Raw genomic sequence first — 14,140 nt, 5'->3', positions numbered from 1 at the left:
TTACTGTACATTCAGGCTGTCACAGGCTTTGAGATGCAAATTGCACCAAGCGGAAGGCAGCGTGAAGAACAAAGAACGATTGAGGAAAGATCTGAAAAATGGATTTGGAAAAGACTCTTTGAATTCCCCCCAGAGAGGGGGAGACCTGTCTGCAGAGGGGAGCAGGGATGGAGATTTGGGGCTTTTCCATGGGAGCCAGCAGGATTGAGGAGCTCAGTGCTGAGGCAGGCAGTGATAGGGAGAGGGAGTGTTCCAGAAATCTGGAATGGAAGCAAAGGCTTCAGGGGAGCAGAAAGTCTGATTTTTACTACAGTCTTCGGCACTGAGCTAGGCACTCATTTCTGGTCCTTCTTTTATGATCAGGCCTCAAACATACGGTGAGTCATGGAGCTAACTGGTCTGCCAACTTCTGCGGTCGATTCCAGAGTAAGAGCAGCTGGGCCGGCAATACTGTTCTAAGGGCTTTAGGGGGAAGGGTGCAGCCTCCTCTTGAGGCTGGGAAGCCCCCCGCAGGGCACCGCACTGTCCCTAGGACCTGCAGGAGAGGGGCTTCCAGGACCAGCAGAGAGAAAACCCCAGCTAGGGAGACGGGGCATGGGAGCCTTGGGACCTGGCCTCAGGTCAGCCCAATGCCCCCCTTGCTGAGCACCTACTGTGTACAGGCCTTGTACAAGTCAGACACATTCCCCACCCTCAGGGCTCTCAGGCCAATCAAAGCAAATCACTGAAGCGCAAACTCCTGAAGTTTTGGTTTTGTTTGCACTTGGTCGAGTTTATTGCTGTATCCCTGGTCTTGCAACTGGGACTGAAGCATAGTAGGTGCTCAATAAACATCTGTTGAATGGATGGGTGGGTGGGTGGATAGTTGGATGGGTACACCAACAGCTTAGGACAATAATGAAGCATTTAGGAAGTAGCCTAACAGCGGCAGTCACAGACTGTCTCTGGGTGGGTGTTGGGATGGGGAAAGCCTCGTTTGAGTTGGGCCTTGAGGGATGAGAAGGAGCCATTCTTGTATTCTGCGCGGTGCCTACCAGCACACTCGTGAGGGCATATTTGAACAAAACGGTGTGGGAGGGGAAGGGACCACCAGAGCTAAACTGAACCAGAGAGAGCGTGTGGCCCAAACCCACCATTTTGCAGAAGGGAAGACTAGGGCATAGGAAGGTTAAGTAACTCACCCGAGGTCACAAAGCAACTAAGTGGCAAGACAGAGACTCAAGCAAGGTCTGTCAGCTTCTAGAGCCTGATCTCTTAGCCCCTGTCCTGTGCTGCTCTCCTGCTCCAGGGCTCTGCTCTCCTCACTGAGAAGCCTTGTGGCGTTTTGCTCCCATTCCTGCTCAAGCTCGCCTCTACCACCCACCCCTGCAGGGCTGGGTGATGGGGAACACCTGCCCAGCCCCGGTTAGGCTCCTACCCTCAAACACCGAAGACAGGACAAAAAGCAAGAGAGGCCACACCGATTGGGTTGGGGGATGAGAATACAGCACCCCAGACCCAAGTCAAAGGGAGAAATATTCTGCCACCAGGTCACTAAGACTCAGCTTGCACGAGGGTTAGAAGTGACTCTCCCCGGAGACTAAGCGTAACATCCCGATCCCAGAATCAGGTTATTTTGCACTATAGGCAGCTAAATCTGAACATAAATTAACCAGGGTCCCCGTTCCTGGAGAATGTAATAATGTCCAATCATTTTGAATGGCTGGCAGGGAGCCGTTAAGATGGGCACGTTCAAAAGCTTCCAGCACGCACCATGGGGTTGGTTCTGTGAGCAAGACATACGTAGGCAGGACCCTCTCAGGAAACTCCCACCTGCCTGGCCCACCAATGGAAGTCCTCTGAGACTCTCAGAGACCAGGCCAGATGTAACTTGGGTCCCCAGTGCCCCCTACGGGGCTGAGTGCTCAGTCCATGACTCAGTCTGCTGACTGTAGGAAGGACGCCATCTTGTCTGGTTTCTGCTTCAAGACACCTCTCTCCATCTCTTCCTGCCAACTGAAATTGCTGCTTCAGGCCTTCAGAGCAGAAGCTTCCCACTGAGTCTAGGAAATACCCGTTCTCCTGGCTTCCAGCAGGGATAGACAAATGGTGTTGGCATATCAGAGGAGCTCATAAAGTACTGGTTGAATTAATGTCCAAGGAAGTCCTTGGAGACATTCAAACAACAGTAGTAACAATACAAGGCACATGTCCAGTCATCCTCTGCCTAATCCTCTGGAAGGTGAGCACTGGGAGAGCCCTGGGTTTAAATTCTGCCACTTGTGGGCTGTGCAATCTCAAAGGAGTCACTTGACTTCTCCGAGCCTCTGTTTCGTCATCTGTAAAATGGGGAGAATAACTATATCTTCATCATGGGACTTGAGGTGAGAGTCAAAAGCAGTAGGTACGTTAGACTCTCAAAATCTGTCCTGCTGATTCTAGTGCACGGCCGGGACTGAGAACCGCTGGGCCACGGGGACAAGCCCGACTCCTGACGTCCAGGCCAGGTCTCATTCTTCGTCCACCAGGTGCCCGTGGGGCTACCGGGTAGCTGCCTAAAGCTTCGGCGGGCAAGACTCTGCTCCCAGCTCTGGCCTTCCTGCAGCCCGGATCTGGAGGCGGGCAGGCAGCCCGGGTGGAGTGCGGCAGGAAAGGGGCGGTGCACCTGGGGAGGCCCAAGTGGTTAATCAGGCCGCTGGGCACAGTGCCTGGTCTCTGGAATATTCATAAGGCCCCTCCAGCTGTGCCAGGCAATCAGGGTGCTGATTGCTCCCCCATCTGCAGCTTAACATTCCACTCCAGAGAGGAGAGAGCTAGCGGCTGAATGTTAACTAGGGAAACAACAGGCCCCGGCCTTCCCAAGAGCAGCCCGAACGACAGCCCCGGGGAAGACAAATGCACTTCTTCAAGACCAGCCAGCCATCCGGAGCGTTTCTGTTCACCAGCGTCAGGGGCGCTGCAAAGAGCTGCGCCTTTGGAAAGCAGGAAGCTGGCCTCAGGTCCGGCTCCCGCGCTGACCCACGGGAGGCCCGTCTCCCCAGCCTTGGTTTCCCCAGCTGTGAAATGCGGATGGCTCGACCCACCACCCAGGAGGATCGAGTGTCAGATTTTGTTGGATTCGAGCACTGTGCAAAGGCAAAACATCCGCACGGCTGTCGTTTGGAGTCTCTGTGGACGTGCCTCCCAGCCCGGAGAAAACTTTTCCATTACAAATGTTGGCATCTTAGGCAAAGCCGGCTTGCTTCGGTTCGAGGGAACCTGAACAAAGGGACAGCTGGAGCCTCCCTCCGAAGGCTCAGTCTCAGGGCAGGGATCTGGGGGTCCCGGGTAGTGCTATTCTCATTTGGCCCGAACCTCTCAGAGAAGCAAGAAGGGAAATGGGAAGGACACCTGATAGCAGACGGAAAAATTCAGAAAAGAACGACAACAGCAGACAATGTTCTGTGGCTTCCGGCTGGCTCGGGGAAAATCGCCTGGAGTCATTTGGTGTAGGGACAAAAGTGCATCCCCAGGAGTCCACAGCTCATAATGAACGCTGCTCAAAGCAATGATTAGGATCCGCTAAGAAAGGGCCAAAATCTTTTCGGTGTTTGTGCTGAAAAACACAGGAAGCTGTTTGTAGAGAGATTTCTATCAAACTGAGGGAAAAGAACCTGGCGCTAAAATAATAGAACCTTCTTCCTAGAAAACTGGCCAACGTGGAACAGCTCATCTCTATTGCTGACCGATAATAAGCGGGTTCTGAATTTGGCATTACTTTTATGGCTGGTAAGCCCTGTCCCCAGACCAGCTGGGCTATGCCTGTTGGCTCGACGTGGCCACTGTGGGCAGGACACTGACAGCTGTGGCCCGTGCAGCACGGGACGGCAGGCCTTTGCCCCGATTCCTAAGGAGCTACTCTTTGGGTGTGGAAACTTGCTCCACATGGTCTCAGACACCCAAACTAAGTGAATCCCCCGGATGAAAGAGTTGCCTCACCCACCCACCCCACTGCCACCCCTCGCCCTCATTGTCTTGTTAGCCTTTTCACCAGCAAGCTCTTAAGCGTGTGTAACTCTGGGAGAAAACATTTGCAACGAACAAAATGGAGGGCTGAACTGAGCTCCTCTCTATAGCCTCTCAAACCTCAGGGGCTCCCTCTTTATGTCAACATACTGCTTTTATTGTTTGTTTTCTGAAATACAAAACATTAAGTGTTCACCTAAAAAAAGTTAAGAAGCTATAGCTATGGAAAAAGAAGAAAATGAAAGAAACTTCATGATCCCAATACTCGGAGATAACCATTATTATCCTTAGGTATATATTCGCCCAGTCTTTTCTGGATGATAGATAGAAATTTTCTTTTTAAAAGATTTATTTATTTATTTGAGAGAGGGCGTGGGGGAGAGAGAGCACATGCGAGCAGGGGAGGGGCAGAGGAAAAGAATCTTAGGCGGACTCCCAGCTGAGCATGGAGCCCAACACGGGCTCGACCTCATGACCTGAGCTGAAACCAAGAGTCTGACACTTAACCGACTGAGCCACCGAGGCGCCCCACATAGAAATTTTCTAATGGGATTAATTATATTTTACCTTTTTGTTTCCCTTAACAGTATGTCATAAAATTTTCTCTCATGAAAAATTCCCCTGCATCAGTGGTTCTCAAAGTGTGTTTGGGGGTCCCTGGGGGTTCCCAAGACTTTCACGGATTCTGTTGGGTTGAAACAATATTCCTAATAATACTAGGACGTTATTTGCCTTTTCACTGCCATTCACTTAGGAGCGTATGGTGGAGTTTCCAGAGGCTGCGTGCATGGTATTAAAACAGGCTGAATGCAAAAGTAAACACGCAAGTCTTCTAATATATACATATATAACATGCAAATCTTCTATTAAGCCAGACTAACTTAAAGAGATTTGCAAAAGGGTAAAACAATGCCTTTCTTCTCATTAATTTTTTGTGTTTTGGAAAAAAGTTATTTTTCATAAAAATGTTTTTTGGGAGAACATGAAATGGGTTCATTAAAGTTATTTTTTTTTAAAGATTTTATTTATTTATTTATTTGAGAGAGACAGAGGGAGTGCTTGCACACATGTGTCAAGTGGGAGGGGCACAGGGAGAGGGAGAAAATCTCAAGCAGGCTCCGTGCTAAGTGCGGAGCCCGAAGTGGGGCCAGATCCCACAACCGCAAGATCATGACCTGAGCAAAAGTCAGGCGTGGGATGCTCAACTGACTGAGCCACCCAGGCGCCCCTGATGTTATTTTAAGTGAATTAACAAATAGATATTTTTTAAATTCCTTTTTTTAAATTTTGATTATGCCAAATATTGATATAGAACCCATCTAAGTAAAAGCTCTTTGGCATCCTCAATACTTTTAAAAAGTGTAAAATGATTCTGAGCTGAGCACTTGGGAACAACTGTTCTACATCATCAATTTTGATGACTGCTTGGTATCCCTTTATGTGGATGTCCCTAATTCTTTCACACATTTCCTTATTGATAGACCTGCAGGTTGCTTCCAATTTTCATTATAAAAGTGCTGCACAAACCATCATGCACTTATATAAAGTGAAAATCTATTGGATTCAGAGAAAACAACAGAAACCAACTGGTAGAGCGAGCCATCACCACCGGTCCCTAGCAATCAAATTAAACACAATGTATCACAAAATATGAACAAATAAAGTTGAAAAGCTCTGTGTGCATTGGCTATATATGCATGTGTTCAAATACACTGTTTATCTCTATGCAGAGTCTCACACTCTGTAGAGTACCTTTTTCCCTGCTGTCCCTGAAGTGTTTACAAAATCTGATCATATTCTAGACTAGGGCCACTGATAATATAAAACTCTTTGATACCATTATAGAAACTGAGAGGAAGAGTTTCAAAACTTTTAAGCAATTTGAGAGAGAAACTTTATCTCTGTAGAAAATAAATTGTAAAAAAAGAATGGAGTACTAAAAAATGTTACAAACATTTTGGGCATACTTGAGAATATTTCTGTTGGATAGATTTCTAGAAGTGGAATTGCTAAGCCAGGGGACGTGCGCATTTACATGTTAATAGTTAGTGCTAAGTTACCTGTAAATTTGATGTAAATACATCAAATACACCGAGAATGTATTTGGGCACCTGCTTTCTCGCACACTTGGCGATACCAAAGGTAATTACTCTTTTAAATCGCTTCCTATTTTAATAGGTTAAAAGACTTATTTTCATCTTTTGTGAACTGCTTATTCATATCCTTTGCCTTTTTTTTTTAAACAGGGTTCTTTTGCTTATTGATTTTTCTGGAACCCCTATCTATTTTGGACATGGATCTTTTTGTCTGTATCAGTTATGGGGTTTGCTTTTAAGTTTCCTTACATGTCTTACTGTAGTACAGAAATTTTACCTTTTTAAAAAATTTGTTCTCATCTATAGATCATTTCCTTTATGGTCCTGGGATTCTTGTCTTGTTTAGAAAGCCTTTCCTCATTGCATGATTTAAAAAATACTCTCTTTTCCTATAATATACTTGGTAGCTTTTCTTTTTCTTTTATTCTCTCCTTTTTTCTTCTTTCTCTTTTAGTGTTTAGACCTTTAACACATCTGGAATTAATTGTTGTTACAGCGTGAGGTACTGGCTATTGACCTTTGTAAGCCACACAGTGGAGCATCACAGGGTGCCCGCAATAGGCTTGAGCCCCTGTATAGACCGACCCACACGTGGCTGGGGACCTGCTGTGGCTGGAGCTTAGCTGGCCCCCAAGGTAATAGGTATCTGAGCCCATCTGGTTTGAGAGGGGAGACAAGCTACATTTCAGAGTCCTTCCGAATGTGTTAGAGCTGCTGTATAAATGCTGGGCATTTACAGGCCAAGGCCATGAGCAGAGCTAATAGATTTTCCCAGGAAAATACGCAAACATCTTTAACATGCTATGTGGTTCACGAGGAGCTTCCATGTCTATCATCCCACTCCATGCCAACAACACGCATGTAGACGGAAGATTCAGCATCCTCGTTTTACTATTACAGGAAGATAAGGTGCAGAGAGGGTAAGTGACATGCCCGAGATCACATGGCTGGCAAGTGGCAGACCCAACTAGAACCCAGACCTCCTGCCACCAAGGCCATGGCTCCTCAGACTCTCTGTCCATCGGGCTCTGATCTCAGACCTCTTGGTGTCACTGCGGCTGTGCCCCCTTTGGTGGGAGGGAGGCTATGGCCTAAGGCTTTCTCAAATCTGTGTTCTCCCACTGTGGGCAGGAGAGACTGGAAAAATCCATCCTCCACCACCAGCTGACGGTAGATTTCGAGAACTAAGGCTTCCTTCCGCATGTACCTCCTCCTCCCCTGAGCGGTTTGGCGGAGGGTGGGAGTGGAGATGAGTCAGGCCGGGAAGGGAGAGCTCAGCCATAAACAAGTGAGGCTGACAGCGAGCACTTTCCCTGAGGCGCGTGACCTCCCACGGGCCTCCAGGGACTCTGCCTGAACGCAGAGCTTCAAAATTTCATGATCTAGGCTTTGCAGATTTAATTTGCTATATTCACAAAGGCAGCGACAGAAGGGGGAAAACCTTTAGCTAGGAAGTGGGGATAAGAGGGAAGGTAAATTATTTCCAGCCTCTCAGTGGAGAACTCGCTATGTTTTTTTAATGAGTGTGTCATTTCTGCAGATGCCCCATGTGCCTATGGCTGGGTCTTCATCCCTTCCAGCTCTGTACCAAAAAGGACAACCCAGGACACAGAATTGCGGAGCGGGACCCGGTCTTGGAGATCACCTGGAGATCAGATGTTCCAATCCCGAGTGTTAATGGGAGCCCCATGTATCCGAAGGGAAGTGACTTGTCCAACTGCAATCTTTGGGGAAGTTTTGGGAACAAATCTCAGGTCTGCTGGATCCTGGCCTGCGCTTGTTCTGGCGAATCTCAGGAAAACCCTGGGGAGGGCACAGCCACTGGACACATGATGAGACAGTAAAAGGGCGGTGGGGGGGGGGCACAGAGAGAAATGGAGGCAACAATCCCAACAGTGACCAAGGCGAGCTTCTCCCTGCTCTGGACAGCTGCCGGAGCTAGGGAGGTGCGGGTCCTACCTGCTCCAGGGGGATGACCAGGAAGGAGCCACCTCCCGCGCTCTCGGTGACAATGGCCAAGAAGCGGGTGTTGACAGCACAGAAGTGGTTATCGTGCACATTTTTCGTGATGGGGATACCGTCGAAGCAGTGCTCCCGGTTGGCCACCTTCCCGTAGACGTTCCGGAACTTGGAGCTGCGGTACTGTGGACGCCAGGACATCTGTGAGGGACCAGGAGAGACAAGGGTCAGGCAGGTCACTGCTTCTGGAGGGGCCTGGGCTGGGCATCGGGGGGGAAGGAAGTGGAGAGAGGGGAGGAAGCCTCCAAGAATGCGGGGCCCTCTGTTGCCCCGGCCCCGTGCTAGAGGATTTAACTCTCTTAATAAAGAAAGTCCTACAAGAGTGAAGACTGGCATGAGGGTACTCATACATTTCCCACCTTTGGTGCACACTCCCATTGCACTTTCCGGAAAACATGGAAGGTCCTTTCACTTGCTAGGGACCTGACGTGACGGAGCAGACCACCCCCCCAACAACACGTATGGGAAGCCTCCTGCATATCAAAGACTGTGCTCAATTCAGTATGGGAGGTACAAACAGAGGAGGCTGGGAGGCCGCAGAGACAAAGAACACTGCTGTCGGTGAGGATGGGGGGGGTGTCCCCTTTTCTGTGCAGAGACAAACAACCATCCATTATCATCCCTCCTCTGATTCTCTCTAGAGCTTCTAATCCACAAATGCACCCTCAGAAATCTCTTAGTCCTATATATCATCATCATCATCATCATCATCATCCTCAGGCACAGAGAGGTTAAGTGACTTGTCCAAGGCCACACAGCTAATAAGTAGAGCCCTGAACACAGGTCTCCTGACTGGAAATCTGAGACTCTTTCCTGTGTCCGAATACCCTTTGCAGCAAGGTTTCTCAGTGTGTGGTCTAAGGATCACCTGTGTCAAAATCATCTCAGCCTTGCATGTTGTTTGTGAGAAATGCTGATCCCTGGGTCCCGGTCCAGACCTACTGAACCCAATATTTGGGGGATGGGGCCAGAAATTAACATTTTAATTCTGCTTTTCTCCCACCTGCAGGAAATGCCCAGTGAAACAGAAGTACATTGAAGTTTGAGAGCCCAACCCCCTCTCTACCCACCATCGATAACACAGGTTCCAACAAAGCAACCAGTTGGCCCCTACTGCATGTGTGTCCCGTGCCATGCAGCCAAGAACAGAGATGTGCACAAGGGCGGCTGGAGGACCGAGTGGGCAGCCCACGATGGAGTCCAGCTTTGCTACAGGATGGTGCCTCCTAAAGGGAAGCCCTACAAATGGTCACGTTCACAGACGGAACCCGAGTAGGTGTTCTCTGGGTAGACGTGCCTCCAGGTGCGACAGGCCACCCGCAGTACCCAGCCAGGGCCTAGCATACAGCTAGAGCTCAACAGCACTTTGTAAATGAATATGCTGCTGGCCCAACTTTGCCACGACCAATGCCTTCCCCTTCCTGACAATTCTCCTATTGTCTCCTACCACATCTCGGTACAGAACGAGGCAAGGGTGATTTCCCTACAGGAAATTTCCACGGGAAGGAAAACCAAAAGGAAGCACCGCTACAGAATCAGGACACCAACTCTGGGAATCTGAAAACAAAACTTTGCATTTGATTTAAATAAAGCCAGGAGCCCAGCTGCAAAGTTCTCTTCGTTGAAGGAAGGAGTTCAGATCCAATAAGGAGGTTCTCGGTGTGTGGGGGAGGTCCCCCACCCCCACTTTCTCCACTGCCCCGGGGTCGCTGTGCACCCTGCCAGGGGACTTCTCCCTGCTTTCCCTGCTCGCCACTCCTCCCTCCCTCCCCGCCTCGGCCCACACCGCCATCCACTCCAATCTGCCTGCTTTGGTCCCTGCCCAGGTCTGCCGGGACTACTCAGGACAAAGTCCTGCTGGACATGGATGGGAGCCCGGTCAGCACCACTGGCTGCATGACCTCACGCAAGCCCCTCGCACATTCAGGGCATCAGCTCCGCATCAGGATTACATCAGCGATGCCCAGGGTGGGGTCCCAGGGGCTCACTTGTGATCCCCTTACACGGTACAGAGATGAAGTGTTTAATTTTAGTAGTTAGGTGTTCATTTTAATTTGCATTAGAAATATTAAAACTTGTACTCCGAATTCATGATTTCATAGATATTACCGCTAATAAGGCTAAGTTAAAAAATAACGAATCAAATACAAAAAATACAATATGAAAAATATAGCATAGACCTGGCAAAAATTCAATCTGATATGGGAGTGCTAGGAATCGCTCTGTTCCTTCCAGGTAGAACATTCTAGATTCCACAGTTCCCACGAAAGAGAAAGAAAGAGAAATTCTACCTCCTATTCTTTGTTGGTGCATTCCCAGCCTGGAAAGCCTTTATGCCTCTTCCCTGCCCAGCCCACCCTTAGCCTTGAGGGCCCAGCTCAACTCGGACTCCACAGCCCCAGACTCCTCAGAGCCCCTGGACAGCCAGCACCTCTCCCTCAGGGACTAGTCTCCACTGTGTTCCCAGCTCTCTCTTCCCGGGAAGACAATCTCAGCTCCGTGACAGTAGGTGGTGATCCCAGGGCCTCTGAGCCGGACTGCAGATTGGTCTTCGCTCTTCCTGGGCAGCCCACACGAGTCCCAGATGCCATGGGGAGACCTGCTGGGCACCCAGTCCCTGACAGGTCCAGCCCCTCTCCAAAGGGAGCCCCACCACCCAGGGGGAGACAGCTGGTGTGGTTCAGCCTCCCCCAGCACATAAGGCTCGAGGAGCCACTTCCTAGTCCACATCTGGTGAGCCGGATGACAGTTTCTCTTTCCACTCCAAGCACAGCCCCTGGCCTGGCACCTGGGATGGGCTGAACCAGGCCTGTCGATAATGGCCCAGCACTACACTCCTCCCCAGTGCGGGCTTCACTGTAGGGTCTCATGGGTGCTGTGAGGGGAAGGGTAACAAGAACCAGACTGGGAGCCACGTGGCCGCAGATGCAGGGCCCTCTTTGCTGCTGCCTAGCTGTGTGACGTGGGCAAACCGCTTAACCTCTCTGAGCTACCTCCGCCCGCTCTTACATAAAGGAGGCTAATAATCCCCACTACCTCCACGAGTGCCGAGGAGTCAAGGCCAAGATGCCGTGACATGCATAGCACAGGCCTGGCACCCCTCTGGATGCTCACTTAACAGAGCAGAATAGGAGGCAGGAGAGGAAGGGCTGGCCTTTGTGAGTCCCCCGACCTGTACTCCCTGCTTATTCTGAATCCCCAGAGGCCTGCAGGTTCAGGGGTGGGGCCTGCACCCAGGTCCTCATGGCTTCCAGCCTGGGTCTGCCATGGGTGGGGGGGGTCCACACGGGCCTCCTGAGAAATGCCTAGCTCCAGAGCTCCGGTAACAGTGAGACCAGCTGACCTGACAGGCTCTCCAGAACTCTCCCTACAACACCCATGTTTCCCTGGGTGGAGCCCACTGGTGCTGGCTATACCTGGATCAATCTTCCCATCTGACTTCACCTCTTCCTCCTCCGTCTCTCCTCCACTCTTTCCTTACTCTCTCCCCCATCCTTCCTGCATTGTCCCCCTTCTCTGCCTTTTCTTCCCCCCACCCCATCTCCCCACTGCCCCATTCCCGAGCGTACGTACACAAAGAAGCATTTGTGGTCAAGGCTCCTAGTGGGTGCACCTGTATTCTCCTTGAACATAACCCACTGGTGCCCCTCACAGCCCGGCATCCTGGGGGGCCTGAGCCCAGCCCTGGGGCTTGGGGCCTGCACTCAGCAGGCCTGTTCTTCCAGCGAGCCTGCCTCCTGGGGTTGGGCCCCGGCAGGCCCTCGAACGATGCCAGCCTGCTTCCTAGGAAGAGAGTTTTTCCAAGGGCTTTGTTCTCAGCAAGCTCGCTGCTGGTGTCTTCCCACTGGCGGGTAGGCTGGGGCTGGATCTCTTAGTTGGGCCTTCGGAAGGGCCCTTGCCGATCGTGGTCCTCATCACTGGGCCTGCAGCCTCACCCCACACGGGCCCACAGCAAGAGCACGGCAGAGTGCTGGACCCTGGGTTTCCACTCCCAACTCTGACTCCTGCTAACCTTGGAAAAGACACTTTGCCTCTCTGAGTATCAGGTGCTCCATTTCTAAAATGAGATCCATAATTTCTGATTTTATGTGGTTGTTTGAGGAATCAAAATGAGATAACGATGCCACCGCTGTTCCCGTGGGCCCAGGCCATTGAGGGGGCCCAGGAGAGCACGGGCACATGTCCTGCTTTCAAATACGGAGAAGGAAAAGCCCGTACCTGACAAATTCATGGTGGTCGGACAGTCACTTGGTGGCAAACAGACTGCGGAACAGAAGTGCTATGGGGATGGGAGGTCAGGGAAGAGGGGGATCAGGGTGGGCTTCATGGGGGTAGGGGCCGTTCGCCTGCACCAGGCACCCAGAGAGCACGGGGCTGCACACAATCCCCATGGGGGAGCTCCGGCTGTCCTTGTACAGGGTGGGAAACACCTAGCCCAACCTCAGATGGCGAGCACAGGGGCGACTTGAACCTGGTCTTTCTGACTCTGCAGCCCAGATCAGGTTATCTCAAACCTTTTATTATGAACGATTTCAATACATAAAAATAGTTGGGGGAATGGTAAAATAACCACCCAGCACCTAGGTTAATTGTCATTAACATTTTGCGTTTCTTTTTCTCTCTGCGTGTGGGTGTGTGCGCGCGCACATGTGCGTGTCTGTCCTTTTTTTCTTTTGTGGAATCATTTGAAAGGAGGTTGCACACATGACTCTTGTCTCCTATTACACCTGCATGCATTTCCTACAAAGGAGGACAATTTCCTACATTACTATTATCACGTCTAAGAAAATTTAACAATTCCTCAATCCCATCGAAGACCCAATCCATATATAAAATGCTCCAAAATGCCTTTTACAGCTATTCCATATCATGAACAACCAGAACGGGGAGCCACGGGTTAGTCCCATGGGTTTCATTTGGTGGTGATCTCTCTTTTGCCTCCTTTCAATCTAGAACATTCCCATCACCTTTTTTTGTTGTTGTTTTCTTTCTTTCCTTTTTTTTTCTTTTTTGTGGTATTGACTTTTTGAAGACACCGAGTCAGCTGTGTAATAAAACGTCCCAGCGACCTATCACATGTTGTGTTGTGACAGATTCAAAGTCATTCCCATATTCCCTGTAAACTTCAGGAGTCAGGTGTAAAGCTTTGATTCAATTCAGGTGAAAGAGGACCCTATTATTCATCGCTCGGCTTTGGTGGGGGCGAGGATGGAGGAGAAGGCAGAGAGAATGAGTCACACGCACCTGGTCCGACTGGTGGCAGGGAGGGATGGGCTAGGCGCACCCAGGGTCTGGAGGGTGGTGGACAGAAGGCTGGAAGGCCTGGGAGGCCGGATCAGGCACAGACACGCACTGTGGACCCAAGCAGGGTGACCACAGGCTCTGGGGGGCTGACCTTTCCACCTGCAGTTCCCAAGGGGCTGACTTCACTCTGAGATCAGCTGGCTGCATGTGGGGGCAGGGAACAGAAAGCACTCCGCCCTCTGCCAGAGGAGGAGGCCATGCCGAGGCCGGGATGCAGCAGGTGCCCAGACCTCAAAGCGAAGTCCGAGTGGCAGCCAAGAGATGACCTAGAACCTGGCCCTTTGCCTTTTATCCCGTGCCCCCAAGCACAGCCTCGATCCTGGTGGGTTGTCCCAGCTAATTCTGGTGAGGGCGGGACACACACTCTCTCTCTCTGAACCTTTCAGGAGCAATCAGCACAGACTGAGACACATTTAGCTCCCTACAAGGGAGGACTTTCTTAATGGTTACTGCTGCCTGAGATGGGAGAGGAAGCTGCCTTGAGAGGTAATGAGCTTCCCATCCCTGGAGGGGTTCGAGATTCTGGTGGATGACCTCTGATCAGGGTGGCGTGGAATAATGGATAGGACCAGCCCGTCTTCCAGCCCCAAGATGAGATCACAGAGCTCCTCTATGAAAGGCATTGTGTTGTCATAGAAAGGGGCGTGGGGGCCAGAGTGCCCAGCGAAGGTCCTCGTTCTGTCACCCTGGCCAGGGCAGGGAGCCTGATGCCAGGTCAGCTGGGCGGTGGTGACCGT

General features: G+C 50.7%; 1 protein-coding gene across 1 annotated transcript in view; it reads right to left on the bottom strand.

Moving 5' to 3' along the window:
- Window positions 1–8,240, bottom strand: part of CORO2B (coronin 2B) — a 58,317-nt gene extending 50,077 nt beyond the window's left edge. Inside the window, exon 1 of the mRNA XM_028100349.2 lies at window positions 8,040–8,240. Within this exon, the coding sequence (XP_027956150.1) occupies window positions 8,040–8,240 (201 nt within the window). The remainder of the gene's footprint in view (window positions 1–8,039) is intronic.
- Window positions 8,241–14,140: the final 5,900 nt, after the last annotated feature.

Source organism: Eumetopias jubatus, unplaced genomic scaffold, assembly GCF_037043125.1.
Source record: "Eumetopias jubatus isolate StellerSeaLion01/CBP00866 unplaced genomic scaffold, mEumJub1_p1.0 scaffold_7, whole genome shotgun sequence".
Classification (NCBI taxonomy): Eukaryota; Metazoa; Chordata; class Mammalia; order Carnivora; family Otariidae; genus Eumetopias; species Eumetopias jubatus.
The sequence above is the reverse complement of the archived record's forward strand: the minus strand, read 5'-3'. Positions and strand labels throughout refer to the sequence as shown.